Genomic DNA, 27,235 nt, shown 5'->3' with positions numbered 1-27,235 from the left:
GCCTGTCTTTGCGTAACCACTATGAGTAAGTGCTCTTCTGTGTGCAGCTATGTGAAAATCTGGATGGGAGAATTATTACAACTCAGAACTAAGCAGAGATGTGTGAGCTATTATTTCAGGCAAATTAGTCCCTTAATCCCATTGAGTACTTATTTACACTCATGCTGATGCCAAACAAGGCTCAGCAGCAACCCCTTGCAACATGCAGAGGTAACAAGGCAGAGGAAGAGAAGACTTCTCACTTTGATATGTCTACTTAGGGCACACATAGACCAGCCAAAACTGTGAAGGAGACATTTGTAATTGTTTATGTATAGTTTCAAAGGTGCTCTCTCAAGGAAAAAGTAATGATGAGAACTCTGGACCTGGTGGGTTGCCCTTCAGTGCAGAACCGGTCCCAGGGACTTCTGAAGAGAGCAAATTTCCCTGTAGCAAGAAAGACTTCCTGTCACGGGCTCTGAAATACAGCATATAAGTATTTTAGAATTCACAACATACTGACTTTTAAAACGTTTTTATTATTTTTAGAAAAGAAGCTGCAAAGACAAATGGATTAATTTTCTGAATTGATTTACCTTGCTTAATTTAAAACAGCTTCATATATTATTAACACTAAATATGCATTAGCTTTTTCTGAGGGCACAGTGTTGCATGACTGCATGACTGGCTTTCAAAATTATGAAACCAGAACTGCTTGCCCTTTCCAACATTTTAATATCATTCTCATGTTCTGTTTTCTTTTCTCAGGTTCTCTTTTGTTCCATAGTTCACACATGCACCATGCATATTATTGACTCCTATGATAAGTTCAAAATGTTTCTGGTTTTTGTTTCCCTTGGATGTTAAATATGACAGCTTTATAACTCTGTTGCCACTTTCTCGTGAATCACTCCGTTTAACAACACTTAAGATAAGCGCACTTTTCACAGGAGGGTCTTTGCTGTGCACTCTGGGAATTGTAGTACAAGGTTCAGTCACTTTAAATCCGTATTAATTTTGGTGAGATGGTGGATAATTCATTGCAGCAACATAAAGTCTTCCTCTTGAATTTTTGATTATTTTGCAAAAGTAGCAAGTACAGCCTATTTTGCTTAAGTATAAACACAACATGCTCAATTGTCCCTTTGTCCTAGTATAATGTTGTGAAACAAATGGAACTAGAACAAATGCTGGGACTTCTGAAACTGAAGGAAGCTTTCCCACCGACTTCAGTGGAAATAGGTACAAGCTAATGATGGATAGCTCTGAAAATCTGGATTTGGCACTGACTATTTAGAATGCCTCAGTGTTTCACAGACTTTGTTGATCTAATGTCAGTGCGATGTTTTTAAAAGGAAGAAGTCTGCAGAGGGACAGAACCACTACGACATGCCCAAACTGCCAAGACTGTTTTCAGCTACAAGAAGTATATTATGGTAGCTCATAAACACAGGATAATTATTTTTTTATCCTGTATTTTGCTTCTTTGCTTGCTTGCTTTTGTGTGGGAAAAACAAACAAACAAAAAGTGTGTTCCTGCAGTAACTTCCAGAAGGAGAACCAGTGATCAATGAAGGACAAACTGACAAAACACACAGTTCTGCACACCCCATGCACCTGGACACAGTCATGCTGACACTTGCACACGAACGTTTGTAGTTACACGAGATTTACCTGCTTGTCTTGCAGTGACTTCTGACTGAAATGTAGTTCTGTTCCTTTACCCATCTGTTCTGAGATGGACACGGGAACACAACAGGAACACAGTTTCAGCCTTACAAACCTTTGTATGGGAGCTGTCAGGCTTTCGAGGCTCCAGGGTCCCAGTGTCCAAGACGTCTACAAACTTGCAGGTGAAACGTTATCAAGGTGGGAAAGAAAGCACAGCGTCCATGAGCAGTCTGACGTCTGCTGCTGCCTAGGAAGGCTGCGTGAAGCCTACGGTAATTGAATCCTTTGCAGGGTCCCGGCTTACATATGGAACTTGAACAATAGGTATTTACTTAAATTACATAGATTACCTCAGTGATGTGGAATCCGTATACCCTGCCCACTTCCCTGAATCTCTGGAGCTGGGATCCTGTGGGGAACGTAATGGGCTTAATTACGGTGTCTGGACTAGCCGCGCAGGACCCGGAAGGCAGGAGTTAACCTCACCTCACCTTTTACATGCCAGTGACCCCAGGCTTGGCTGGGAACCTACTGGGGCCTCTGGAGCAGCTCCTGGATTGCCCCGACTCGCGCGAAGGGAAATCCCGCACAGCCAGGGCCTGGGCGCCTTCGCGCTTCGCCTTGCCTGCCATTAGCAACACTTAGGGCACTCGGGACCGGCTGCCCGCTCCCGTCTACCTCAAGAGAGGCCGAGGGCACACACGTGTACCTGTCGCGCTGCCAGGTCGGCCGTCGGCTGCCACCCAGGGCGGGCAGCGGGCCTGGGGTGCCACCGCTGTGACCTGTCAGCAGCGGGATTCGACACGAACCCACGCGTGCCGCTGCCCACCATCGTACGGCGCCCAACCCCGCACGGCCGGGCCAGCCACCCCCAGCGGCGGGACGGGCGGGGGCTGCGGCTGTCACATGGCAGAGGGAGGGGGCTGCAGTGGGGCGGGCGGCGCTCGGGGCTCCCCCGGCCGGGCGAGGGCGGGCTGAAGCGGTGGAAAGTTTGTGGAGTGGCTGGCGGCCGGCGGCGCTGCGGGGCCCCCTTCTGCCGCTTTCTCCCCTTACTTTTTTTCTGCACCATCTGTCCCACTGCCTTCCCACCTTGGCTGCGGCTCCAGGACATGAGTAGGAGCTGCCACCCGCGCTGAGAGGCGGGAGGTTGCGCCGCACTCGCCTCTGTTAGTGAGGGAACAACAGAAACAGGAGTGCGGGCAACGGCTTCCAGCCCGCCATGCCCCGCCGGCTTCGCGCGGCGTCCGCCGCCTTCCTGGCGCTGCTGCTGGGGGGCCTCACTGTCACCGCCCGCTGTCCCGCGCCCTGCCGCTGCGATGGGCATCTCGTTGCCTGCAGCCGCCTGGATCTAAGCCGGCTGCCCGAGAGGCTGCCGCGGGTGGCGGTGCAGTTGTGAGTATCAATCAGGACGATGGGCACGGCGAGGGACTGGGGGTGTCTGTCCGCGCCCGTCCGCCATGTTCTGCCCTTGGGGGCTGGGGTGCCCGGCGGAGGCCGCGGTTCCGCCAGCGGGTGGGCTTTGTGTTGGAAGCGCGGGTTTCGTCTCCGTAGGGAAGCGGGAGGTGCCAGCGGCGAGGTGCGTTGGGCAATGTGGGACAGCGCCGGGGACCGGCGGCCGAGCTGTCAGCGAGGGCGGAGGCGACCGCAGCAGGACAGCGTCCCTAGGGCGAGTTGAGGCCCCGGAGAGTGATAAGCGGCCGGGATGAAACGGGCCCAGGAACGCTGCTCAGTGTTTCCAGAGTGGGAAGAAGAAAGTTTCTTGGGGAACTTGCAGTAGTAGTCATTAAGTTAATAATATTGATTCGTGTATGGAGAAAGCTGGTCTGAGTTTTCTTAAACTACATTCCCCGATAGTTTTGCCTTTAATGATTTTACTCGCACCGGAGCTTTCCTCGTTTCGGTTCTATGGCATAGGTTCACTGGATCCACAGTAACGTGTCCTGGAAATGCCATCTGTACAGAATTTACTTTCAGTGACTAACTTACGGACAAAGCATAAATTACGGGGAATTTCTAAAAGCCTGGCAATAGCTGAGGGACTTTTCACATTTGTTTTTAATCTCTTGTCACTCAAAGATCTTCTATATCACTCGTATTAATTTTCTATTACATTTCCAAAACAGATTGAGATAAGGACTTTAGAGTAAACAGGAAGACTTTCAATTAGTTGTGGCTAATTCTGTTCAATTGCCTTGTCTGGAGGTCATGCTGCTTTAGTCGTGAAATGTGGATGGCTGTATTGACACCATATGGAATTTAACATAGGAATGGCTCTAAGAGTTGAGTATTTCCAGGAGTGGTACAGAAACGTGTGAGGGAAAGAACCTTTTTATTTTTTTGGCTTACGTGATTGAAGCATACGAATCAAATACTGGATCTGCTTTGTGTTCAACAACTGGTTTTGCTTCCTATCAGATTTCACCATTTTTGTTCTTTTAAAGTATTTCAGTATTTTTGAACTATTTCTGACAAAACCTAATGCCTTGGTTTTTTTTGTGCTAAGCTAACCCTCATAGTTCATTTTTTTAACTTACTTTAGTGCTGTAGAAATCCAGGTCTGACAGCATACTAAAAACCAAGAGGAAAAAATTACAACTTTATTTTTTTAGAGTTGCTTTTAAAAGCATTTCGCATTAACATAATACAAATTTATCTTTTTCACTTATGTCACTGAGAAACAATAAGACACATTTCAGGGTCTTTTTTTTTAGCACAAGAGAGATTTTTCTAATTAGAATTGCCTTGGTAGTGTAAATTGTCCTTATGTAAGTTCACATTCCTTTAAAAGTGTGAGAAAATAAGTTCCACTTGTATAAATAAGCTTTGGTCTGTTGTAAGAAACCCTGCTGTGAGTACTCATTGGACAGCTGTGTGAGCTCTTAAACTCACAAAAGTACATCTTTGTAGGTGTCACCAAACCATGTGGTCTGGCTGCTTTTGTGTAAATATTTCTTTTGTTCGTGTCAAATGCCTTGGAAGTAGTTTAGTATTTTTTTTCCTTGTTCTCTTAATAAGAGAGCAAGAAAGAGTGCAAATTGTCTGTTAACTTCAGCAGCTCCAGTACCTGGAGCTGGGATTGCGCCATCTATGAAATTATCGTGTGTTTCATTATTACATACACAGAAAAGGTTTAACTAGACCAGATTATTGTTGCGACAAAATGTGCGCTTACAAATTGTAAGAGACTGTTTATGAATTTTATTGCTGTACGTTTACTGTGTTTTCCATGAAGTCCATAGCGGGCATAGCCAAAGGCTAGTAGTTTTAATTGCAGGCTTTCCAGTCCTCTGCAGAAAACAAAATCTATGACAGCATGCTTTATCTATGACAGTGGAGATCTTCCGAGCAAGAGAGTGAAAGATCTTGTGCTCATGAAGGTCTAGGCCTGCATTAGGCTTTACACCTTCTTCCCATTTGTCCACTTGCCCAGATGAAGGGTTAGATGAAGTTGGTATTTTGAAGCTCCATTTCACACTTTCATCGCTTTTCTGTTTAAATCCCCATATGAAACAGAATTAGAGTGTCTAATATAGAAAGACTGTGTGACCTTAGAATGGACAAGGAGGGAGATGATAAAAAATGAGACTGAATGCTCAAGTTACATCCCCTTCTTCTTGGTGACAAGCGTGAAGTTACTGCTTCATATGTAAGTGGCTTCACAAAATGGGGTGCAAACAGGTTATAATTATCAGCTTTACTGTGATTTTTGCAAAAAATACAGTCTGCTGTAACCTTGTCTTCACCCATGATAGCGATCTGAAGCTGATAAACGTTTGCAATGACTTTGTGTGCAAAGTGTGAAGTTAGATTTACATTTACTTCCAGGATGTGTGCTGTGAGACTTCAAGCATGTGGCTTTGTTAGAACTGGTGTAGCAGAGCAGGGGAGGAGAGAGAGCGTTTGACTGGTGTCCTCCATGTGTGCAAGCTCTTGGTGGTATTACTGTCCTACTTGCCTGATTCACCAAGGAATGCTGGAACTGTCGGTGGGGCAGGAGGGCAAGTCTGAAAGATGGTTTTCACTTGTGTTTGTATTACATCTTTAGTGTTTATATTTTATAAATTCTCTATTTCTCCACCAGAATTGCCAGAAAAAAGGCCGTATGGTTTTCACAGCTGTTTTTCAATATTTTCCAGACTAAAACTTGAACATAGCAAGCTGATTTATGAGTCACTTTGGATCAGTGTCTTAAAACAGCTACAAGCCTGGGTTTTTGTTTTTCAGCTCTCCTGATTTCTGCTGAATTAGCAGCTCTATAGGCCCCAGTGGGACTGATTAAGAAGCTGTTGCTGGATTTGCATTTTAAAATTTGACTTGGGTCTCAGGTTTCTGAGTTCTCTGAGGAAGATGATAATTGTGACTGAGTGTTGTAAATTAAATTAGGGTCTAAAAAGATATAAAATCTGTGAAGAAGGACTCATCCTCTCCCTTAATGCATTAGATCTTCCTTTCAATTTTTTATCACATAAACGTTGATGGTCAGATTTACATTTCAGCTTTCTATCTCAGAGACTTGTGAGTTATGAAAGATGCTTATAGAAGCATAATGGAATATAGAAAATAGTTTATTTCATAAGCAGGCTTCTTAAAAGGCCTCACAAAACTGGTATGCTTTTTCTAGTGGAGGCATTTCCACTTAAAGTCTTGATCGCTTCTATTAGAAGTATGAGGTGAAAACAGACAAATATGCTTTTATTGTAATAAAGAATTTCTTAATATAAATAGGTTTTTGAGGTTTCAGAGTGCACTCACTGTTGTATCTTTAATGGTTTCTGAAACTCCAGTAGCAGAAGTAATCAGGAATTTTTCTCCACACTTGTAATGTGGTTTTAACAGGCAAAGAAAATGCATAGTAATAATTTTAATGATTAAGTATCATCTGTGAAGGTAGAATACTTGTTTTAAGTTACGTTGAGAAATGCATTGGACTGAAATGTAGCACTGTGACATAGATGATAGATTTTTATGTTTTAAAAAAGTCTCAGATCTAGTCCTTACAAGTTTTAGTAACTTCTATGGGTCTAAGCTTAATTTAGAATATTAGTAAAACTGAAGTATTTTAATAACTCATGGTTCACTTCCAGCCATTGATTTAGCTTTAACTAAAAAAGCCTCACAAGTTACACACTTCTCATGGCACTGATATGCTGAAATAATGTCTAATAAAATATTGATATTTTATGCAACAATTGATAGACCAGTATCAATACAACTGTTTAAAAAAGGGATTCTGTAATGTCTGTTAAGGTTGAGATTTTTTATCGTTTTACTTTGGGTCCTTTTTTTGCAACTTGTGTTTGAGAACTTGCTGTAAATAAACCAAGAATGAGGATTTTGTCTATGTTTTTTTTAAAGTAGGTGATAGGTGGAAAATCTGAAGGTATCTCTAGTGTTAGAAGTCAAACACAAAAAAAATTGTTTGAAATCTAGTGTAAGTTGTTACACTCACAGTTGCCTTGATAGACTCCAGATGGATGTGAGCTTGAGCTCAGAGTGAAAGTGTCTGGCTCCAGTGTGGTGATCATGCACAGCAGTGGTTGTAATTGCAGGATTTTTATAGTTTAAAGACTTTGCCAGATTTTTTTTTTCTTAACATGTTATAACTCCAGCAGAACAAATATACTCACGTCTGTTACTGTCTGGTAGGTCCTTTAGGCAAATATGTTTTAAATAAACCTTTAGCAGTGTTCTTAGATGAAATGAAGAAATGCAGCTTTTTAGCACTAACATTGAAAGACTTTTGTTGAAATAATTACTGATTCCTAAATCTTGTCTGAAGCATGAGGAGTAGTAACATATTAGGCACTAGCGGCCATAACTTCAGTGAATTTTGGCAATTTATTTGCATAGTTCTTGTAGTCCCTGCAGACTAAAGCCAAACACCGAATTAAGAGTAAAAATTGTCTCTACTCTGTCTAAAGTACAAAGTTAGATTCCAGAGATTCCTGCCCCTCATCTACATTTAAGAATGCAATATGAGAGTTTCAGATCTATGCAGCTAACACCTTCAAATGCTATACAGAGGGATTCCTATCCAGTCTATGGCCAGGTGAATTTTTTAGCACTATATTTTTAAGCAGTGAAAGATGCAGTCCTCTAACTTGTAAGTTAAAGTGTGGTTAACCTCATTTACAGGAGGACTCAAAGAACTCCAAGTCATAATGGTGTAACTAACATTTGTGGCTTTTTGAAAATGTTAACACTGTATTGGTTTTCCGTCTTTAAGAGGAATATCTGTAGGTGTTTAGACACGTGGAAAAAGACACACATATATATTAAGTGTTTGAGTCCAGAGCTGAATCTGAGGAAAATATCCCCTCTGTGGCCACCTGAAGGTGGTGGAGGGTGTTTGCCTTCTAGATGTCTTCCCCCAGCCCTCAACGCCCTTAGATATCTTCTGCCAGCCATCAAACCCTTTTTTTTTTTTTTCCACTGGAAAACGCCTTTCAGACCTGTGGGCTTGCCTTGTGCACAATTCCTTTGCAGCCCTGGCTTGAGAAATGTCATGTGTTGTCTCCTCCCTGCCCGTGGCTGGGAGCCAGCTGCCAGTGCCATAGCTCTGCGGTCTGCTGAGCCTGATCCACTTGCCTGGCTCAGAGCGCACATTGCATCTGAGTACTGCTGGTACTCCTTGTAATGCCCTTATGTGCCTGTGGTTATTTTTAACATTTGATTTTCATTATTTCTTTTTTTTTAACCGCTGACTCCAGTAGAGGACAAAAGGGATCATGAAGTTGTCTTGGCAACACCGAGTAAGAGCTGCATAAAGCACCAAATAGTTAGAGGAGTTTTACCATCCCCATGTTCTTTTGGAGAAACCTAGATGCCTGACTGAAGTTGCTCAAAGCATAGTCACTGAACAGAATACCTAGCACAGACCTTGAATATTGCTTGATTTAAGCCAGTCCTGGTCTGTGTGCAGCAATGATATGGTGATGATCAGGTTTCTTCACTTCCAGAACTGTAGGTAGAGAGTAGACACATCCATGACAGTCATGTCTGTGTTTGGTATGCTCAGTAGACATGACTATGCTGAGTTGTATTATGCAAAAAAAGTAAGGAACAGCACAGTCTTCTCATAGATCCATCTTGAGGTACATTTCATGCCCATATGACTTGATGAGGACCCCAGGCTTGTTGGGTGACTGTTACAGTGCTTAACTGGCAGGGAGAAAAGTGTTGTGAAATGTGAGAAATTTCTTTGCCTTTACCTGATGGTAGGGCAGCTCACTGCTGAAGCATGCTGGTGCAATTCTTAATGTGTCTGCGTTGCAAACTCTTACTGGAGTTATTACTCCTTAAAAGTAGTGCTGTTTTTCTTTGCTGACTTGAATAAATTCAGTGTTATAACATCCAGTGAGTACTTCTCAGTTTGGAGACAGGCTGTAGTATGTAAAGCAAGAAGGTGCATGTTGTGATGGGTGACTAATAAGGCAGAAGACTTCATCAGGGCCATGGTTACAAGAGTAGTTGTGAATCTGTACCTCTTGGGCAGATCTCTATAGACATTGAAGTTTGAGTTTCTGTAATTAGCTTCTATGTCTTCTACTGTATAGTCATTCTTTAATTTCTGTGATGTTTCTAGTACTTTTGAAGCAACACCAAGAGTTTCTTAGGGCTACTCTATTGCGCTGTGAAATGTTTGAGAGGACATACGGTAAAGATATATGGTGTCTGTAAGGAAATGTGTTGCATTCTTAATATCCTGAGTTGTTTTGTAGCAAAGACTGCAAAGATGCTAACAAAATTTTCTTATAAACTGTATCAGTGTATGTTTGAGGTCTTGTGTATGGAGTGGCACAGTCTGGGTGCTCAAACTACTTCTTCAAGTTCAATTAAGTGCAGCATTAAGGCAACGAGTATAAGAATCATAGAAGCAGTCAGAGTTGGAAGGGACCACAAGGATCATCTAGGTCCATACCCCCTGCCATGGGCAGGGACACCCTACCCTAGATCAGACTGGCCAGAGCCTCATCCAGCCTGGCCTTAAACACCTCCAGGGATGGGGCCTCAACCGCCTCCCCAGGCAACACATTCCAGGGTCTCACCACAGACATCTTGAAACTCAGGATGGAGTTAGTTCTTTATGTGTCAATTTTCTTCTGATATTGCATATTCAAGATCCCTAATAAATTTAGTTTGGTAGGAATGGAGTCCAGAATTATGCGAAAGCATGAAAACAGAACTGCCATTTATGGGCAGTCCTCATAGTGTATCTATAATCTGTGCATTGCTTTAAGGAAATTAGAAGAGTAAATAATAGAAATATTACCATTGACTCAAGGAATGAAACTGCAGTGAGCATTGTTTTATGAATTTTCCTTGTAACCAAGAGCTTGCTTTAGCCATGTCTTCTGTTGTGAAGGGATGGGAAGGAGGGGTACTTGGAAACAAATGGTAACACATTTTGGATTGAAATTGTATTGTTTTACCCGATATTTTATGGCAAAACTGACAGGCTGTTTATTTTTGTAACCTCATAGGGACTTGAGTCACAACAAACTATCTTCAATCAAGACTGGTCTTTTGGATCACCTTCATAGCCTTCAGGAAGTGTAAGTTAATTTGTCTTAATTTAAAAAAAATAACACAACAAAACAAAGCATACCAAAAAACAACCCTCCCAAAAACCCCAAAATCTGAATCAGAGAAAGCCAGTGTGTGTATATACTAATTGTATAGCTGATTCTCTGAGCATAACAAAGATGGTTTGCAATTCTAATATTCTGCGTTAAATAAACCAGGATTTGTTTTTTTATAATTTTGGAGTAATGCTGTTGAGCAGTTTATCAAGTCCAAAGTGTGCACTTCTTTATGTACATCAAAATTGACTCTTCCTTTTCTAATACTAACAGGAAGTTGAACAACAATGAACTGGAGATCATTCCAGATCTGGGACCTATCTCTGCAAATATAACTCTCCTGTCTTTGTGAGTAAATCTTATTCTTGTCCATAGTGGAACTAACTCTACAGGGTTTGTGGAAACATGCACATTACAGAGATTAAAGTGGAATAATTGGAAATAGAGTAGCTTGTGGTTAAGAAGTTGATTATGTCATATTATTTAGCAGGTTGCTTAAAATGTGTATAATTGAGCTTAATCCTTGTAGGTTTTGTGCTTCCTTCCAATACAAAGACTGCATTAGAATTAAATTATGTTGTGGTAGTGCCTAAAAGCCTCAGCCCTGTCATGCTAGGTACTGCACAGACATTAGTAAACGTTGTACAAACTGGTACAATGCAAATGTGAAAACAAGAGTTGCATTCTGTCATTATGCATCTTGGCTGAAATCCCACTTGTGTTAAATCATGGCAGAATTCCATTAATTTCACTGGGCAACATGGGGAAATCCCCTTGAGGCACAGCTTCAGGACAAGTAGCTAAGTTAGAAGATGTTTTGTCAATATCTTTAAAATGTCTTTTGGAGACAATTTTAGTGTATGGCATAATGTTTTTATGGCTGCAGTTAATACATGTGACTCTGACACACAGTTATGTCTATGTTCATTGTTTTGTTTGCAAGAAACTTTTGGTTACTTCATGTGGTGTCTGTAATACAGGTATAAAGTTGTAAAAGACATATAAGGCTTGTGACCAAAACAGTTGATTCTAAAGGAAACTTTGTCCCTGAGGTTTTCGCTTTGAATCAGTTTGATTTCTTCCCCTTTGTGATCTGTTTCCTCTAAAATGTTGATGAAATTGTTAACAAACCCAGTTACTATCATTCTATTAATTTGAAAAAAAAACACCTCGTTTTTCATGTGTGGGATTTGTGTTTTATCAGTGGAAATCTAAAGTGTCTAAAGCTACTGTCACCCTCTGACCAAATCTTGCCCTTGAATACAAATTGCAAGTTACTTTTCTTGAAGAAAACTGAAGGGTTAAAACAATACAGTTAATTTTGGAAAGCCGTTCAGTTAATTAAATTGATCACTGTTCAATTGCTTACATCTGGTGATTTATAGGGGTTTGTTTTTGCTCTAGGCCCAGGTCAGCTAAGTCAGCTGGTGCAGCCGCTGTGTCTGGACTGCTCTGTTTGAATAAGAACTAAGTGACATTTGATACTGATGTGGTTTCTTACAGATCAGAATCAGAAAAGAATGAAAGAAAAAGATGGTGTCTGACAGATAACTGTTGAGTTTCAGCATATATTCTACTGTGCATTAGAATTGATACTAATTTTATACTACGGTAGCATTCTATAGTTTCAGCATCTAATTGATTTAAGGCCTTTTTTTTAATTTCCACTATCTTGCTAAGGTTCTTTTTACCACAAAGTTGAAAATATTAACATAAGTTGTTTATATCTTCCTGCTTTGTGAAGAATACAGGATTGAGTATTTGTGTTAGCATCTCCTCTAATACTTCTCATGGAAACTTAACTAGTTTATATGAACACAAAATCTTCCTTCTGCAGATGTGCAAAGATTTTTGTATTCATTTGAGAAAATAAATGAAGATCAGTCACTGTTGGACTGGTTGTTCCATGTTTTTAGGTCGCTAACTTGATTCATCTACTTATGTGATCAAAAATGGGAAAACCTTTGTTAGATCTGTGTTCTGCACTCTAGGTACTGGTGCTGAAAAGGAAAAGTAAAAAAGATGTTTCTAAAAGCTGCTGTCGTACTACCAGTTAAGCAAAAGTTGGCCTGGTTGTGTGCTAGCTTGTTCTTGTTCTGATTTCCATTTACTTCTGTGTGGTGGTTGGAGGTAGACGAATATAATGTGCTTCAGCTGAGATTAATACATATTCTATGACCATAGCAGAAATTCTTTGAGCTTAATATGGTAGAAAAAAATCTTTAAGGATATAAAGGTTTTACCTTTACTTATGAATGTACATAGAACATAAAATTAGAGAGTGGTATCGTAGTGTTAAAAAAAAAAAAGTATCTTGTTTCTTTTTCAAATGCTTTTATTTGAAACATAGAAGTATAGAATCGTTTAGATTTGAAAAGACCTGTAAGATCATAGAGACCAACCATAAACTGACCGTTGCCAAACGTACCACTGAACCACATCTTATGCACCACATATACACATCTTTTAAATCCCTCCAGGCATGGTGACTCAAACACTTCCCTGGGCAGTCTATTTCAATACCTCACAACCCTTTTGGTAAAAGAAATATTTCCTAATATCCAATCTAACCCTTTCCTGGCACAAGTTGAGACCATTTCCTCTTGTCCTGTTGTTCTTTCTTGGGAGAAGAGACTGACCACCGCCTTGCTCCAGCCTTCATTCAAGTAGCTGTAGAGAGAAGTAAGGTCTCCTCCTTTCAGCCTTCTTTTCCTACATATTGGAAGTTATTTATGTAATGATGTTAAATCTCATTTTACAGAAAAGAATATATATAAAGAGGAGTGAACATATGGCAGTTGTCTTGCATAAACATGCATGCAGTACAGTGGTGTGAATGGACAAATAATCTAACAACACATTTTTTTAATAAGTGGGAAAAAAAAAGTTAACTTATTTTTGCTGTGGATGTTACTTGGAGGTGTTTATTAAACCCAAGTAATATATCTAAGTCATATGAAGAGAACACACCTGCAACAAACAGAATATAATTCTCAGAACTGCTGTTGAAAGAGTAAGTACTTGAAATATGTGATGACTTTCTTCAGGATTTTAAACTTTTAGATGAAGGGAGCTTGTGGAACCTTTCAAAAACAAACCACTGTTTCCTTGTTGAATTTCCTTGTTCGTAGTTTCAAGTAATGTCAGAGAACAGGGTGGCAGTCTTCCGAAATTTGATTTGGTTACTTTTCTTACAAGATACGTGTATGTTGGTTCACTGCTGTCAGTTGAAAAGCCAGTTGTTTTTTCCAAGGATTTCAAGGAATGCTGTGGAGGTAGCACCCTCCTCTTCCTTGCCAAAAAATTATGTTGAAGGATTTTTTTTTCCCTTTGTAGTACTTGTCACTCAGCAGTGCAACCTTAGAATTTTACCTGTTCTGCAAGAATTTTCTCATTCTACAAAGGAAATTGCACTGTTGATGTGTCTACAGTTTCTCCATACAGCACTGTATGTCTGAGTTCTTTGAGCAGTGTAAACAAGCATGAGCGGATTATCATGTTAGTGTAGTTTTGATTCTGGAGCGATCTCTTTTCTGGCTAACTGATATTTATCTACATTACATATTTACATACTGTTGACATATGCAATGTAAATGTACTCAAAGTAGTAAATGTTTTCAGTCTGAATTAATTGTCTATCTGTAACATGAAAATGAAATCCTAACATTTTGGTTTTATGGATCCAGTTGAGGTCTGAGCACCATGGGAGAGAAAAGGATCAGGCAGGCTTACGCATCCCACCTCTTTGGGTAGAGCTGATAGCTGTATGAAGGAGTATGCAAGCCCATGCATCTACACGTACATGACTGGAGATGCAGCTATGAATTTATTCATGTGATGCAAATGTATCTTGTCACGGGGCATAGGAGAGCTTCTGAGCCTTCAGGGAATCTGGAGGCTGCTGTAGACTAAATGGGTAGTTCTTTGGGTGACAGCTGGTCAGGAGGCCTTAGGTTGTGAAGTTCTGATGGCTTACTTGACACTAACAGACAATATATTTACTGGACACAGTGAAGAGTAGGATTCTTCTTCCCTACCCTAAATTCTTGAAAGTTTGACATCATAATTATGAGTTACTAAGTGTAAATCCTCATCAGGATGAGTGGAGTAAAAGAAGCTTCAGTGGAGAGTAGAAAAATACTTTAGTTTGGTTTCCTCCTGAAGTGCACCTAGGTTGTCTATTTTAAACTTTTAGATGTCTAAAGTTAGATTCTTTTCAAAACATCTAGGCAATGTGGTTGGGCATGCTTGTCTTACAGTGATGATACTTGCAAAGATCTGATTGCATCTTTCAGCATGTTTGTCCATTTTAAGTCAATTTCTTGAAACTGCAGGGTGTGGGTTTGGTTTTTTTTTTTCGCATAGCTACCCAGTTTGTCTGTCTTCTGTTGGAGAAGGCAGGAAGAGAGCAGTGTGCCAAGGTGGAGATGAAGAAATTCAGCCATTTGTCAGAGACTGCCAGGTCTCCAGTCAACATGGTAGCTCTAGTCAGGAGGCCAGAATTCCCCAAGTGCTGGACAACAATTCTGGGGAGAATACTAGATTTAAGTACTGATTTCTGTAAATAAATAACGTGCAGATGTTAACACAGTAGTAGTGGAGGTATATTTATCTATCCATAGATGTAGAAAAAGTTAGGAGTTTCTTGATTCACATTCTCAAAGTGCATGAAAAAACAGTTAAATTAACACAATTAATTTAAATTGTTGTGGTAGATAATCCTTCAGTTGTGGAAGAACAAACAAGTTACTTATCCTTGCTTCTGGGTAGATGGAGCACTTTTGTGTTGAGTAGAGAAATGCACACTAATGCTCTTGATCCGGAGAACAAAGGTTCTGAATTTGATTCCCATTCCAATGGCATTTGTTATCCAATATGTACCAGTCTGTTCCTATTATCTTGAAAATCTTCTAGAATCTCTGATGTTGGTACATAAGACGAAAACAAATACTACCTTTTAGGTCACTGCTGTGAAGTTTTGTACCTAGATTGAATCCAGAAATACATTTAAAACCAGGTAATGTGACTACAGTACTTTGGCATTGAAGTGCTACATGGTGTTAACTGCCAACTATTATTTACATTGGGCTTTTACTTAAAAACACTTTAGAAAATGTCAACAAATTTTAGTGTGATTAGTGCTTTGTAAGGAAGAAAGACACCAATTTGCAAATGCTGCAGAGTTATTTAGGATTTTGTTTAAGGATATGCAAATTAAATAAGAAACCAATGCTGCTTGACTTGCGGAATTTTAGAAAACACTTAACTGGAGACACATCATCAGTGCACTGTATGCTTGAGTGCTGTGAAGAAGAAAGACAGACAGCTCTGAATATTAAAGTACTTTGCCTTCCCACCTAAATTTTAACTGCTCTTGTAAAAACGTCTATGTTGAACTAGAACTAATATTAAAGGTTTCTTATTACCCGCATGCAGGATATGTTACATGGTAGTCATCTTATTTGTCTGTAGTGACTAGAAAAAACTGTACATACCAAAGTCTGTGGTACATAAAGTAACATTAGGCTAGTTTTGACTGATGAAATGTTTTAAATAAACCTATGATTCTATGTTTTACTGGCTAGGAATTATTTTATTTAAAAGCACCAGTAAGGAGATTCGAATTAGATGATATTTGAGGTCCCTTCCAACCTAAACCATTTTATGGTTCTATATGTTGCAGACTATTTAGATGAAAATATCCTAGTAGTTTATGTTGTATAGACTGATCATGTTAGTCTAGAATGCAGAAAAACCTCTTGGTCTTACTAAAGCCAGAGTCGAAAATGTGAAGTTCATGGTGTGGAAATAAAAGAAACAGATGATTCACAATACAATAATGATTCTCAAGTTTTATATTAGTATGTGGCTTGCATTAGGTTTTTCACTTCTTTCAGAATATGAAATATCTTCATAAGAGACATACAGAATATGGAACATACTACAGGTTTTTCTCTGCTACGCTGAGGAGACCCTCCAACTCCATCTGTGTAGGAAGCTTTTAAGGCAGTTAAAACAAGAAATTGCCATTGCCAATGTTGTAGAGGTTTCTTGTAATGTGCCTACTTGTTTGTTAGGTGCTGGACTGAATCCACATGTCACTTTTCTGAAGGCTTTTTACGGCATTTGGTTTGTAATGTCTTCCTGTCAGTATATGCTGAGTTAAAATGCATTGCCTTTGAAGGCACACATTGTTTCTGGATGTTTAAAGAAGGTGAATGAACAAGTTTTCATAGCAAGCATAAATGTTTCTTCTCAATGTTAAATGTAAATTTCTAATCAGTCACTATAAAATGACTGCAATCACTTGGTCACAATTACTTAATTATTGTTTCAGGCCTTCTGTGTCCAGTCAGCACTGCTAGCTTTTAGGTTTGCATTTTAGAAGTGAACTGCTGAAAAAGTACAAAATCATCCTCTTCAAAGCAAAAAAAAAAAAAAAACAACACAAAAAAGGAACAGAATTACCTAACCCATCAACAAAGATTAAAAAAAAATCACTCAAACCGAATAAAACCACAGAGGATGTTTAAGAAGTTTTTTTTTAAGGTCCAGGTAGTAATCTGTGCTCTGGATAAAAGGCTCTACATGTTGCTCATCTAATCCATGCAACTGCAGCAGGAAATTTGTTGGAGTGTAAGATCTGCAAGTTTTAGTATACCTAGGCTTCATAAATAAGATGTGAAACTTTGTCAGAAGAGCCCAGATTTAGCTTGGTGTCTTCCTATCATCATTCCTGCTATCTTATTTCAGTAATTCACTAATTTTACTGCAGATTATTTCAGTAATTAGTAAAATTTCTTCAGCATGATTTGCTCCAATCTGAATGAAATCCTGTTGATGAAAGACTGTGTTACAACGTGGTTGTTTCTTAGATGGGTATAGCATTGTGCTCTAAGGCAGCAAAGACAGAGCTAACTCCAATCTAACACAAACCTTTAATAAGTGGAGTTTACTGTACCGCAGTGCAAATATCTTTACTGATAGGGCTTAAAGAGTGAATGGGATTGTTCATGCTACCTAATTTAAATGTGTAATCTGAGAAAGGATTTTCTTCATAGCTCTTAAAACTAAGTAAACTAACTCCTAAGTTGAAGTGGTTTATCTGTAGATCTTTGGTAAATAATGTACAGAGCTTATGACTAAAGATTTGTGGATTCATCTATATTTTCGGTAGCTTTATGCTGTTTTTTATTTTCCTTACCATGAATATCAAAATAGTCCAACCTTCTTTCTTTGTGAGGGAATAATAGAGCATGTACTGGTCACTGATTCTCATTCTGCATTAAAAATACACCAACTTTGTTGCCTAAAAGGTATCTTCACATCCTAGCTTTGATAAACCAACAAACATGCAGCTTAAATGTCTATTTAACTTAATGCACAGATGTAGTTACTGAAAGAGAAGTGGTGGTTAACCTGTTGTACTATTTAGAAGGGATTCTATTTTAGTACTGTATGACCATTTCTATTTTAAATGTGGGAAAGTACATTTAAAAATGTTCAGTGATAACTGCAATTCTAGATCATATTCCAGACAGTTATACTGAGAAGTAAAACTCAGCTAATTGAAGCAAACGTGCAAAATAGGTAATACATTTATGCCAGCAGGCAATGCAGATAGTTTGCACTCTATGGCAGTATCATAATAAGGAAAGCCCTTGCAAAAGATCTGTAAAGATAGAAGTTTTTGCTTTCATAATCCTTTTTTGCCAGATTATTTAAAATAGGAATAGGTATGAGAAATCTGCCTCTTTGTCATCTCAGAGCAGGCTGGAAGTGGAGGCCATGTGTAAAATCCAGAAGAATAAGTTTGCATTTAGAAATCTATAGTCAGAAGAAAGAAGTTTAGACACAACTGAAAACGAAAGCTTAACATTCACTAGGAATGGATGCCTTTCCCTTCTGTGCTTGCCAGAGAAAGTGGTATTGTGTGTTTATAAAGCTAGCGTACTAAACTGAAGTCTGGCTCCCAATATTAAGAAAATGTTGGTCAAATATTTTACATCCTTGTCATCTCTTCAGCTACCACTTTATTATGGGAAGGATTAAGATTTGGATACTGGAAGAGTTTGTTTTGAAGAAGGATTGAAAGAAAGGGTTGAGGAATGCCAGACTGGGCTTCAGGCTTCAAGCTGCTTGGAAAAAGTCCCAAAAATTAGAGTAGTGGTAAGCCATGTGTGACTTGGGCTGAAGTTGTGAGCAAAAAGCTGGAGCAAAGAAACATACTGGAATTAGTTCTTGCAGTCTTTGACATTTGTTGTGGAGACTAAGAGAAAGTAAATGAAAGAATTTGAAAAGTAACCTGTTTTAGTCAGACTTGCAGACATGGAAACTAGATTTTTATGGCAGCAATTTATTCTGAATGATGGGAAAGGGAAGAACCATGTAGAAATGAAAGTAATGAAAGACTGGATTAATGCTTTTGCAATGAGAATGGAAAAGAATGCAAATGTTATGGACTATTTGCAGAGGGGAAAATGACATGATCTTTTGATCAACAGTGTTTAAGAAAGAAGATGAATTAGAATAATAATGGCTCAGAAGAATGAAGAGCATTCTTCCTGTGTGTCAAAGTGGAAGAATGGTAAAAAATTCTACCAGGGAGGAGGTGCCAAGTTGTAGAGCATACAGTACAAATAATTGGGGAAATTAGAATGAAGTTTAGAGGTCAGTATTTGTATTATAATTTAAGGAAGTCATAGGTGGTTAATGTGATAGAGCAGTGAAGTGTAATGACTCAGTGTCTTGAGTGAAGTAAAAGTGAACAGAAGAACATGCCTCAACTTGTACTAACAATTAACATTGGAGTGGGTCTTTGCAATTTGAAGTGCCTAGACTTTGGCCCCAAAGGGAGACTTGGCTCTGTAACAGTGAGGGATAGATCTTTGTACTTCATGAGTCCATATATAATTTTTTTAAAATGGTTTTTAACACTGGAGGGTACTGAGCTGGGTTTAATCTTGGTCATACCTATAATTTTTTGAAATTTTAGCATTAACCAACAGTCACTAGTGCACCAAGTCTGCAGTAAGTTATTCCTGTTGTCAGCACATGCCAAAATAGCACTGCCTGCATCACTTTAGCTTTACTGCCATTCAAGTACAGTGATGAACTTACATGTTCACTTGGCTGTCACATGCTGTGTAACTTGTGATTATTTTGGAAAGGCCAGAAAGTGAATTGGGAAGCAGACTCCAAGATGTCAAGAAGAGTTTGGAAGGAAAGGTTAATTAATTGCATCTTAATTAAATATTGCATACTATGATTTGACTCAGGAGAGAATTGCTATGGAGGTATGTGTTTGAAAGTTTGGATTTGGCCTGTCTTCTTACTGATGAAAACGAGTCTGATCCCAGAGTTGTTTCATTATGCATCTTTCTTTTCCCCTTTTCCCACTTATGTTTGATTTGGGATCTTTGGTCTCAAGTTTTGGGCAGCATATCAGTAGCTGACAGAGTTCTGACTTTCTTAATTTTTTATTTTCTGCTTTGCGCCTGTATACCACAAGAAGCACAAAAAATAAGAGCAGAAACTTGCTGGCGTCTGGCTTGCAAGAGCAGTGACAGACATGGATCATAGAATGAAGGAAATCTTCAAAAGAGTGGCAACTTCTTGCCACAAAGAACATGAGATGCCTATGTGTGAAGGAGGTATCAGACTTATAGATCTACTAGTAGGACTGCACGTGAGGCAGAATCCTGGCTCTATATCTAATAACTTCATCTTGTAGAAAAAAAATATTTAATTTGAAATGTTTCTGTATCTAATGGTTGCAAAATGAAAAAAGCTGGATATCTAATAGTCAGAAGAGTGCATAGTCCCATTCATTTCTTCGAGGTCTCTTCCAACCTGGTTAATTCTATGATTCTATGATTTTAGGGGATTTTTGTTGTAAGAGTAGTGTTCAGCTTGAGACCATTATTGCAATATTTTAAATAATGTAATTGTTCATTACAGTCTGGATAATTTTATTAGTTTAATAGAAAATGGAAGAAAAAAAAAACCCTGAAAACCTTGTTCTTTCTCTCCTTGTAGGAGTTACTGAGTACTGTGTCCAGTTCTGGGCCATTCAGTTCAAGAGAGATGTTGAGGTGCTGGAATGTGTCCAGAGAAGGGTGAGAAAGCTGGTGAAAGGCCTGGAACAGAAACCCTATGAGGAGAGGCTGAGGGAGCTGGGGTTGTTTAGCTTGGAGAAGAGGAGGCTCATTGCTGTCTACACCTACCTGAAGGGTGATTGTAGCCAGGTGGGGGTTGATCTCTTCCCCCAGGCAACCAGCAAGAGAACAAGGGGACACAGTCTCAAGTTGTGCTAGGGGATGTGTAGGCTGGATGTTAGGAGGATGTTCTTGACAGAAAGAGTGATTTGCCATTGGAATGGGCTGCCCAGGGAGGTGGTGGAGTCACAGTCCGTGGAGATGTTCAAGAAAAGACTGGATGAGGCATTTAATGCCATGGTCTAGTTGTCTGGATTGGGCTGGGTGTTAGGTTGGACTGGATGATCTTGGAGGTCTCTTCCAACCTGGTTGATTCTGTGATTCTATATGTGCCTTTTAAAGTTGTCCAACCTTATCCTAAAAGCCACAAAGTATGTGTCTTCCACCACTTTCTAAGGAAGTTTATTACGGTTCATCTTTTTTCAGGGGTTGTTTTTTTTGTTTTGTGGTCTTTTTTTTTTAGGGAGAGCAGGTGTTTGCTTAAATTTTCTTCCACTCAGTGCCTTGATGTCATTTTTTCTTAAAAGTCCAAAGGACTTTGTGAGGGCAGGACTGAGGGAGTGCAAGATATGCCAGGAGTCACATGATATCCGTGAGTGAGTGGAGAGAAGAATAGGTGAAGGAACCACAAAAATTTGAGGAAATGTGAAAAAAAGGAGGCCAAGAGATACAGCGACATGTACTGGAGACCACTTGATATGTGCTTGGATGTGAGCAGTCACATCTGCTTTGCTTTGCTGCAATATGGTCAGGCCACACCTTGAGTACTGTGTCCAGTTCTGGGCCACTCAATTCAAGAAAGATGTTGAGGTGCTGGAACATGTCCAGAGAAGGGCAACAAAGCTGGTGAGGGGCCTGGAGCACAAATCCTATGAGAAGAGGTTGAGGGAGCTGGGCCTGTTTAGCCTGGAGAAGAGGAGGCTCAGGGGTGATCTTATTACTGTCTACAACTACCTGAAGGGGCATTGTAGCCAGGTGGGGGGTGGCCTCTTCTCCCAGGCAACCAGCAATAGAACAAGGGGACACAGTCTCAAGTTGTGCCAGGGTAGGTATAGGCTGGATGTTAGGGGGCAGTTCTTCACAGAGAGAGTGATTTCCCATTGGAATGGGCTGCCCAGGGAGGTGGTGGAGGCACCGTCCCTGGAGGTGTTCAAGAAAAGCCTGGATGAGGCACTTAGTGCTATGGTCTAGTTGACTGGCTAGGGCTGGGTGCTAGGTTGGACTCGATGATCTTGGAGGTCTCTTCCAACCTGGTTGATTCTATGATTCTATGGCTGCCTTCAAGACAGCTCAAATTTGGAAGCTGGGTAAACAGATCCAGGGTGATCCAACAAAACACGTGTGAGTGCCGGCATCCTGGCTTCAGTGCTGCTCATAAAGCTATATCAAGACCGTAGCTAGCAGAAGGCTTTTTTCCTCTTTACATCTCCTCTTAGTCTCCAGCAAGACACTGGAATTTTGTTTGTGGTTTTATAAGGCAGTATATCCTGCTTCTCAGGGCTTAGTTGAGGGATAGGAAATAACCTGTTAGTCTGGAATCACACAGATGTTGAAATGTTTAGTGTCTAACAGCTTTGGAGAACAGGTTGCAGAGACACAGTTCTTCAAAACTGTCTTTTTAGGCAACTTGTTTTTCACCAGGTAGCTCCACCTCCAGGCTTCTACTCTTGTTCCTTCTTAGGATCATGGTGTAATATACGACTAAGAGGTTTTTAAAATACGGTAGAGCAGGATCTACCTGAAAGAAAGAACTACGTTGGAGAAGGAAGCACAAGAGTGTATTTTTGTGCTGAGATTTTGAGTAAAACCAAAACTTTGTGTCTTAATCTGTTTGCGTTGGGGTTTCCATGTTTTAGGATCAGAACAATGGAGCTTGTATAAACTATTCTCTTAGGTGGAAAACATGATAATTGACAATATTTAGGAAGAGATACTATCTCAGATATTTAAAAACTGGCCTTTTTCAGTATGCAAGAAGTAGATCTTGAACAAAATGGATGTGGAAGTTGCTATCCTGCTTTATGTCTCTCCAGAAGCAAGGAAAATACAAGTCAGTATGTCAGATACGTTATAGATACTGTTTATAGAGTGAATCTTTTGGTCATGGTTGATGGGACTATCACAGATGTTTTGGCCTGGTGGTGAGGTTAAAATCATGAATGATGAGAGGGAAGGCTAAGATGTCTCATGTCCGTAACGAAAAGCTGATATTCTTTCTTAAGCTGATATTTAGAGAGGTTATGTGAAAGAAAATAAATCAGCCTGCTGGCACTCTTGGGCTGTTGGGTTTTTCTTTTGCTGCGAGTCAAACTTTAGGCACTGAAATTGCGAAAAGCATATTCAGATTCATGCAGGTATTTTTGGTGGTTTGATCTGTGTTTTTCAGAGCTCTACCTGCTGCTTTAGCTGTAACAGGAGAAATTTAAGGAGGCTACAGTCTGTAGCAGTTGAATAAATTTGTGATCCAATTGCTGCAGGTCCACTTCTGTGAGAACTTGATGCACTGGTTTTCTTGTTGTGGGTGATCTCTGCTCTCCCCTTGAGCGTCTCTGAAATGGAAACAGTATGGTGTGTGCAGCTGCTTTTGTCTGAGAACAGTAATAAGAGCACTTTGCTAGAAAACTGGGAGGCAGGTGTGTTTGTTTTCTTTAAATCTGATTTGGATTTTTTGTTTGGTTTGTTGTTTGTTTTATTTTTCACAGTGAACAAATTTATATGACGTCATGCTGACACAAAGTATACTGTTTGGTTCTGCTTTGACAATTTGATAGTCTTGCATTTTCAGTCTCATCCTTCTTGACTAATTTTGATGGTGATTTGGCAGTAATGAGAAATCTGATGCATTGTTTTTAATTGATTTGCTTAAATGATGACTGTGAAGAAAAATCAAATTAGAATTCAAGTTTCACATTTTAACTAAAATTGAGACTTGAAGTACAATTATTTGTGTATATTCAGCCAGGGATAAACTTCCAGATGTGAATTATAGTACTTGATTTTTTTAAGACAAAACTGGACTAGAACATTGGAGCAATAAGGAGTGAGCCATTTGGATATTTTGCATTTGAGCAGCCACTACAAATATGACTAAATGAAAAGTTGCATTGAAGGCAGGACTTGGATATGTAGTTCTGTTTCAGTGAACAAAAGAAGTTGCTTTCCCCCCACAATATGACCATACCATCTCCAAAAAGGAAAGTATGTTCTCTGCAGCAAAAAAGCTGTGTTTTTTGTTTGTTTGTTTTTGTTGTAACTTGGTCTGTGTCAAGTAATTCGCCAGATAGTTTAAGTGCTAATCTGAAGGCTATATAAGAGTTCTATTCTGTTCCATTAAGTCCAACTAAACTTTGTAATACAGAGGCTATTATCCTGCCAGTTGTGAAGAATTTCTGTTTTATGGAGCAGTGCTGACACAAAGACAGCACTGTGCAAGCTGTCTCTATAACTGAGCACTTTCACACTGCAATTTAGGAGGCGTGCAGTTCAGGAAATTGCTGGCTTCGGCTGGAACACACTTTTACTGCAAGGAAAATTTTATTCGTCACTCAAGTAATTGGCAGTTTTAATACCTTGTTAGTAATTACCTTATAAACAAACTAATGCATAAAGGCAAGGCTCTGTGACCTATTATCTAACTCACAGTCTTATTTGACCAGTGGAACTGACACTTGGTGGTGATGTTTGTTGTTTTTTATTAATTTGTTTCCATTTATTATAAATACTTTAAGCTAAGAGTTAAAAAAATGGTGTGCACCTCTACCAGGCAGCCTGAGAAATGAAACATGATACAAGTGCAGCATTGGAGGGGCTGCAGGATCACTTACCCATTTCTGTATGTGGTCAGAAGGTCCATTAATCTAACTTCTGGTTTAGGTTTTGAGTCAGGACTTTTTTTCTCCTGAGCAGTAATCTTTCTACGCCCATTGAATACGTGAAAGATTGTCCATGATATCCTAAATGTGTGTCTTACTATTTGATAGTAAGAGCAAGTATTTCCAATAAAAGCAAACACCTTCCAGAACTGACATTTTTGTTGATAGTTCTACTCAAATTGCCTTTGGATGCAATTTCTAGGAGCTGGAAAGAGTTTCTATATTTTGTTTATCCATCACACTAGGTACGGCATGTACTACAGCCAGAAGTGACTGAAACTTCCCAAGATAACAAGAGTGTTTTTGGGTTATGTTCATTTAATTGTTTGTGATCTGTTTTCCTCTACATACCACTAGCTCCAAACAATCCCATTAATATTGCTGATTTGTGTGTGTGATTCTGTACATGATGCAAACGGGATGGAAAAAGCCTGCTGGGTTGGTGGATATTAGCATGAAATAAGATTTCAGAAAAAAATACATTTCACTGGAAGAGAAAGGAGTGTTTCTTATAATAGACTAGGATACTCATGTCTTTAAACAGTTGCAAAGGAACTGGTGTGAAGCTTAGCTGAAATTTTACCAAACATGAAGTCCCAAACCTCTGTAATAAGCAGAAATTTTATTCTTTGCTAAGTCATGAGAAAAATCTGTGGGGTGACATACTAGATCTAATTGCAGAATTATAGAATATCTTTCTGATGGGGCATGTTGTCACTGACTTTTTGTAATATAGCTCTGTTTTTCTGGAAATTGTCTAATTTTCATGCTATAGAGATTTTCAAAAAATGGAAATGTCTAACTGCTAGGAGAACAACTCCAATCTCATTCTACTACATTATTGTGACACACTGTTGTATGAAAATACCAAGTATTTCTACTGTTCACTATTACATAAGCACTGAGTTTTATGACTTGTTTTAATGCATTTTTTTTTCCATCTTATTTGGGAATGTTTTTTAAGAATTGTTGATCAATGCGTTTTATAGTATTCCAATTTGTGATTTGGAGTGGCTAGAAATGAATGTTATGTCCAGAGAGTGTACTTTATGGTTTTCTTTAAAAGGAAATTATTTTCAGGTGTGGAAATTATGAAATAACTTCCATCAGAATCATATGTTGTGGACAAGTGCTTACTCTGGAAGTGACAATCTTGACTACTGTCCTTAAATTTCAGGACCAATAACAAGATTGCCAGCATTTTTTCTGAACACCTAAAGCCGTTTCAGAGTCTGGAGACTTTGGACTTGAGCAACAACAACATATCAGAGCTAAGAGTATCATCGTTTCCATCATTACAGCTCAAGTATTTGTAAGTAAAACTTAATATTACCTCCTTTTTTCCAGGTTGCTTTCAAAAAATGCACTGTAGATCTCAGACTGGCAGCTGTTTGTTAGCGTGCTAAATAATCTTTTGATTAGGCAGACATTAAATATTAATTCCTAGTTTTCATCTGTTGTGCTTAACATAGACTCTTGATAACTCAAATACGAGTTGTTGCAATGAGATGTTTTGGTTCATAAAAAGTGAAGGTTGGTATCTTGAGAAGAAGCAAATGGATGTGCTTGTTGTGTTACAGTTATATAGCGAAAGTAACAAGTTTCTCATGGAGAGGCTGATCTTGAGTTACGTGATGTTTGGTGGACTTCTTTGAATCTGCCTTAATCCTTACTCACTAGTACTGCAATACCAGAGCTGCAACCTGACTAAAGATAAAGTAATGGGCTTGCAATGTGCTGTCTTCTGCCAATGATACACTTAGGCAAAGCAGAGCAAAACGCTGGTGGTGAAATAATATTTGACTATGGACTGAGCTGTCAGAAGCTCTTATTAATATGATAAATGGAATTCAGTTTATGAAGGAGTAGGCAGCAAGAGCTTTGTGTTTCACTACTTGGTATTAAGAATTTATTAAATAACTGTAAATTTAACCTTCTGGACATTGCTTTAACAGGTACATTAACAGTAACCGAATAACCTCCATGGAGCCTGGTACCTTTGACAATTTGTCTACCACACTTCAAATATTGAAGCTGAACAGGAACAAAATTTCAGCAATCCCTCAAAAGATGTTTAAACTCTCCCATCTGCAGCACCTGTAAGTGCAACCTACAATTGACTAATTGTTTTCAGGTTTTCCAAAGCACTGGCAGTGCTTGAACTTTAGCCTTTAATTTAACCAGAGGCAGAGTGAGACAGATAAAAAACCCGTATTACTGCAGCCCTTGCTAACTGCAGCTTTGTAGTGAACAAAACTAGTCTTATATATGGGTGAGATGTGAATAGTCTTTGTGTTTAAAATCATGTTTGCTTATTAAAGGGGAAAAAAAAAAGGTAAGGCTGGGGAAGGTATAATAGCAGTATTCCTGTAAGAAACCATTGAAAAAATACTAAATGAAGTAAACACACACATAGCTCACTACAGCAGTCTCTTATTTATTTTGTTCTTTCATGGCAAAATTGAGGGAATTAATTCGCTTTCAAGTATTACAACAAGTAGTATGCTTGAGTAAATAGACCTCCATTGATTTCAGCCTTCCTCTCCTTCCTTAGAACGCGAGAAATTGACAAGAGGATGGGCTAGGGTTGCACTTTTGTCAAATCCAGAATAATTATTTCCATATTAGATTGCCAAGAGTGAAAAATAATGGACTCATTTAGGTTAACCTTGAGAGAGAAAGGTCATAGGAACAATGAATTGTTGGGATGCTTGACATGTGAAAACGGTGACTGTCTTTTCTGTATGCAGATGCAGGAAGTAGCCTCAGTGGAAGAGTGTGAGAACATTCCTGCTAAAGCTAACAAGACATTGTTTGTTCATGAGCTTAACAGACTTTCTGATCCTGTGATTCAGGTGTATTTTAGAAATTGGTGAAATTCTTGACTAGAACAATTCTGTTCCAAATTTAATCT

General features: G+C 39.3%; 1 protein-coding gene and 1 long non-coding RNA gene across 2 annotated transcripts in view; one reads left to right on the top strand and one right to left on the bottom strand.

Moving 5' to 3' along the window:
- Nucleotides 1-283: 283 nt before the first annotated feature.
- LOC135175095 (uncharacterized) lies at nt 284-2,248 on the bottom strand. The gene is made up of 3 exons (XR_010302233.1): nt 2,142-2,248; nt 1,654-2,059; nt 284-426 (listed from the first exon to the last, which is right to left on the bottom strand). It is a non-coding gene; the product is annotated as an uncharacterized LOC135175095 (long non-coding RNA).
- A 516-nt stretch (nt 2,249-2,764) lies between these two features.
- The window catches only part of LRIG3 (leucine rich repeats and immunoglobulin like domains 3), a 43,541-nt gene continuing 19,070 nt past the window's right edge, over nt 2,765-27,235 (top strand). The window contains exons 1-5 of the mRNA XM_064142237.1: nt 2,765-3,042; nt 10,134-10,205; nt 10,506-10,580; nt 25,499-25,633; nt 26,277-26,420. Coding sequence (XP_063998307.1) covers nt 2,870-3,042; nt 10,134-10,205; nt 10,506-10,580; nt 25,499-25,633; nt 26,277-26,420 — 599 coding nt within the window. The 5' untranslated portion in view covers nt 2,765-2,869. The remainder of the gene's footprint in view (nt 3,043-10,133; nt 10,206-10,505; nt 10,581-25,498; nt 25,634-26,276; nt 26,421-27,235) is intronic.

Source organism: Pogoniulus pusillus, chromosome 4 (genome assembly GCF_015220805.1).
Source record: "Pogoniulus pusillus isolate bPogPus1 chromosome 4, bPogPus1.pri, whole genome shotgun sequence".
Lineage (NCBI taxonomy): Eukaryota > Metazoa > Chordata > Aves > Piciformes > Lybiidae > Pogoniulus > Pogoniulus pusillus.
Note: the sequence above shows the minus strand (reverse complement) of the source record. Positions and strands in the feature narration are given on the sequence as shown.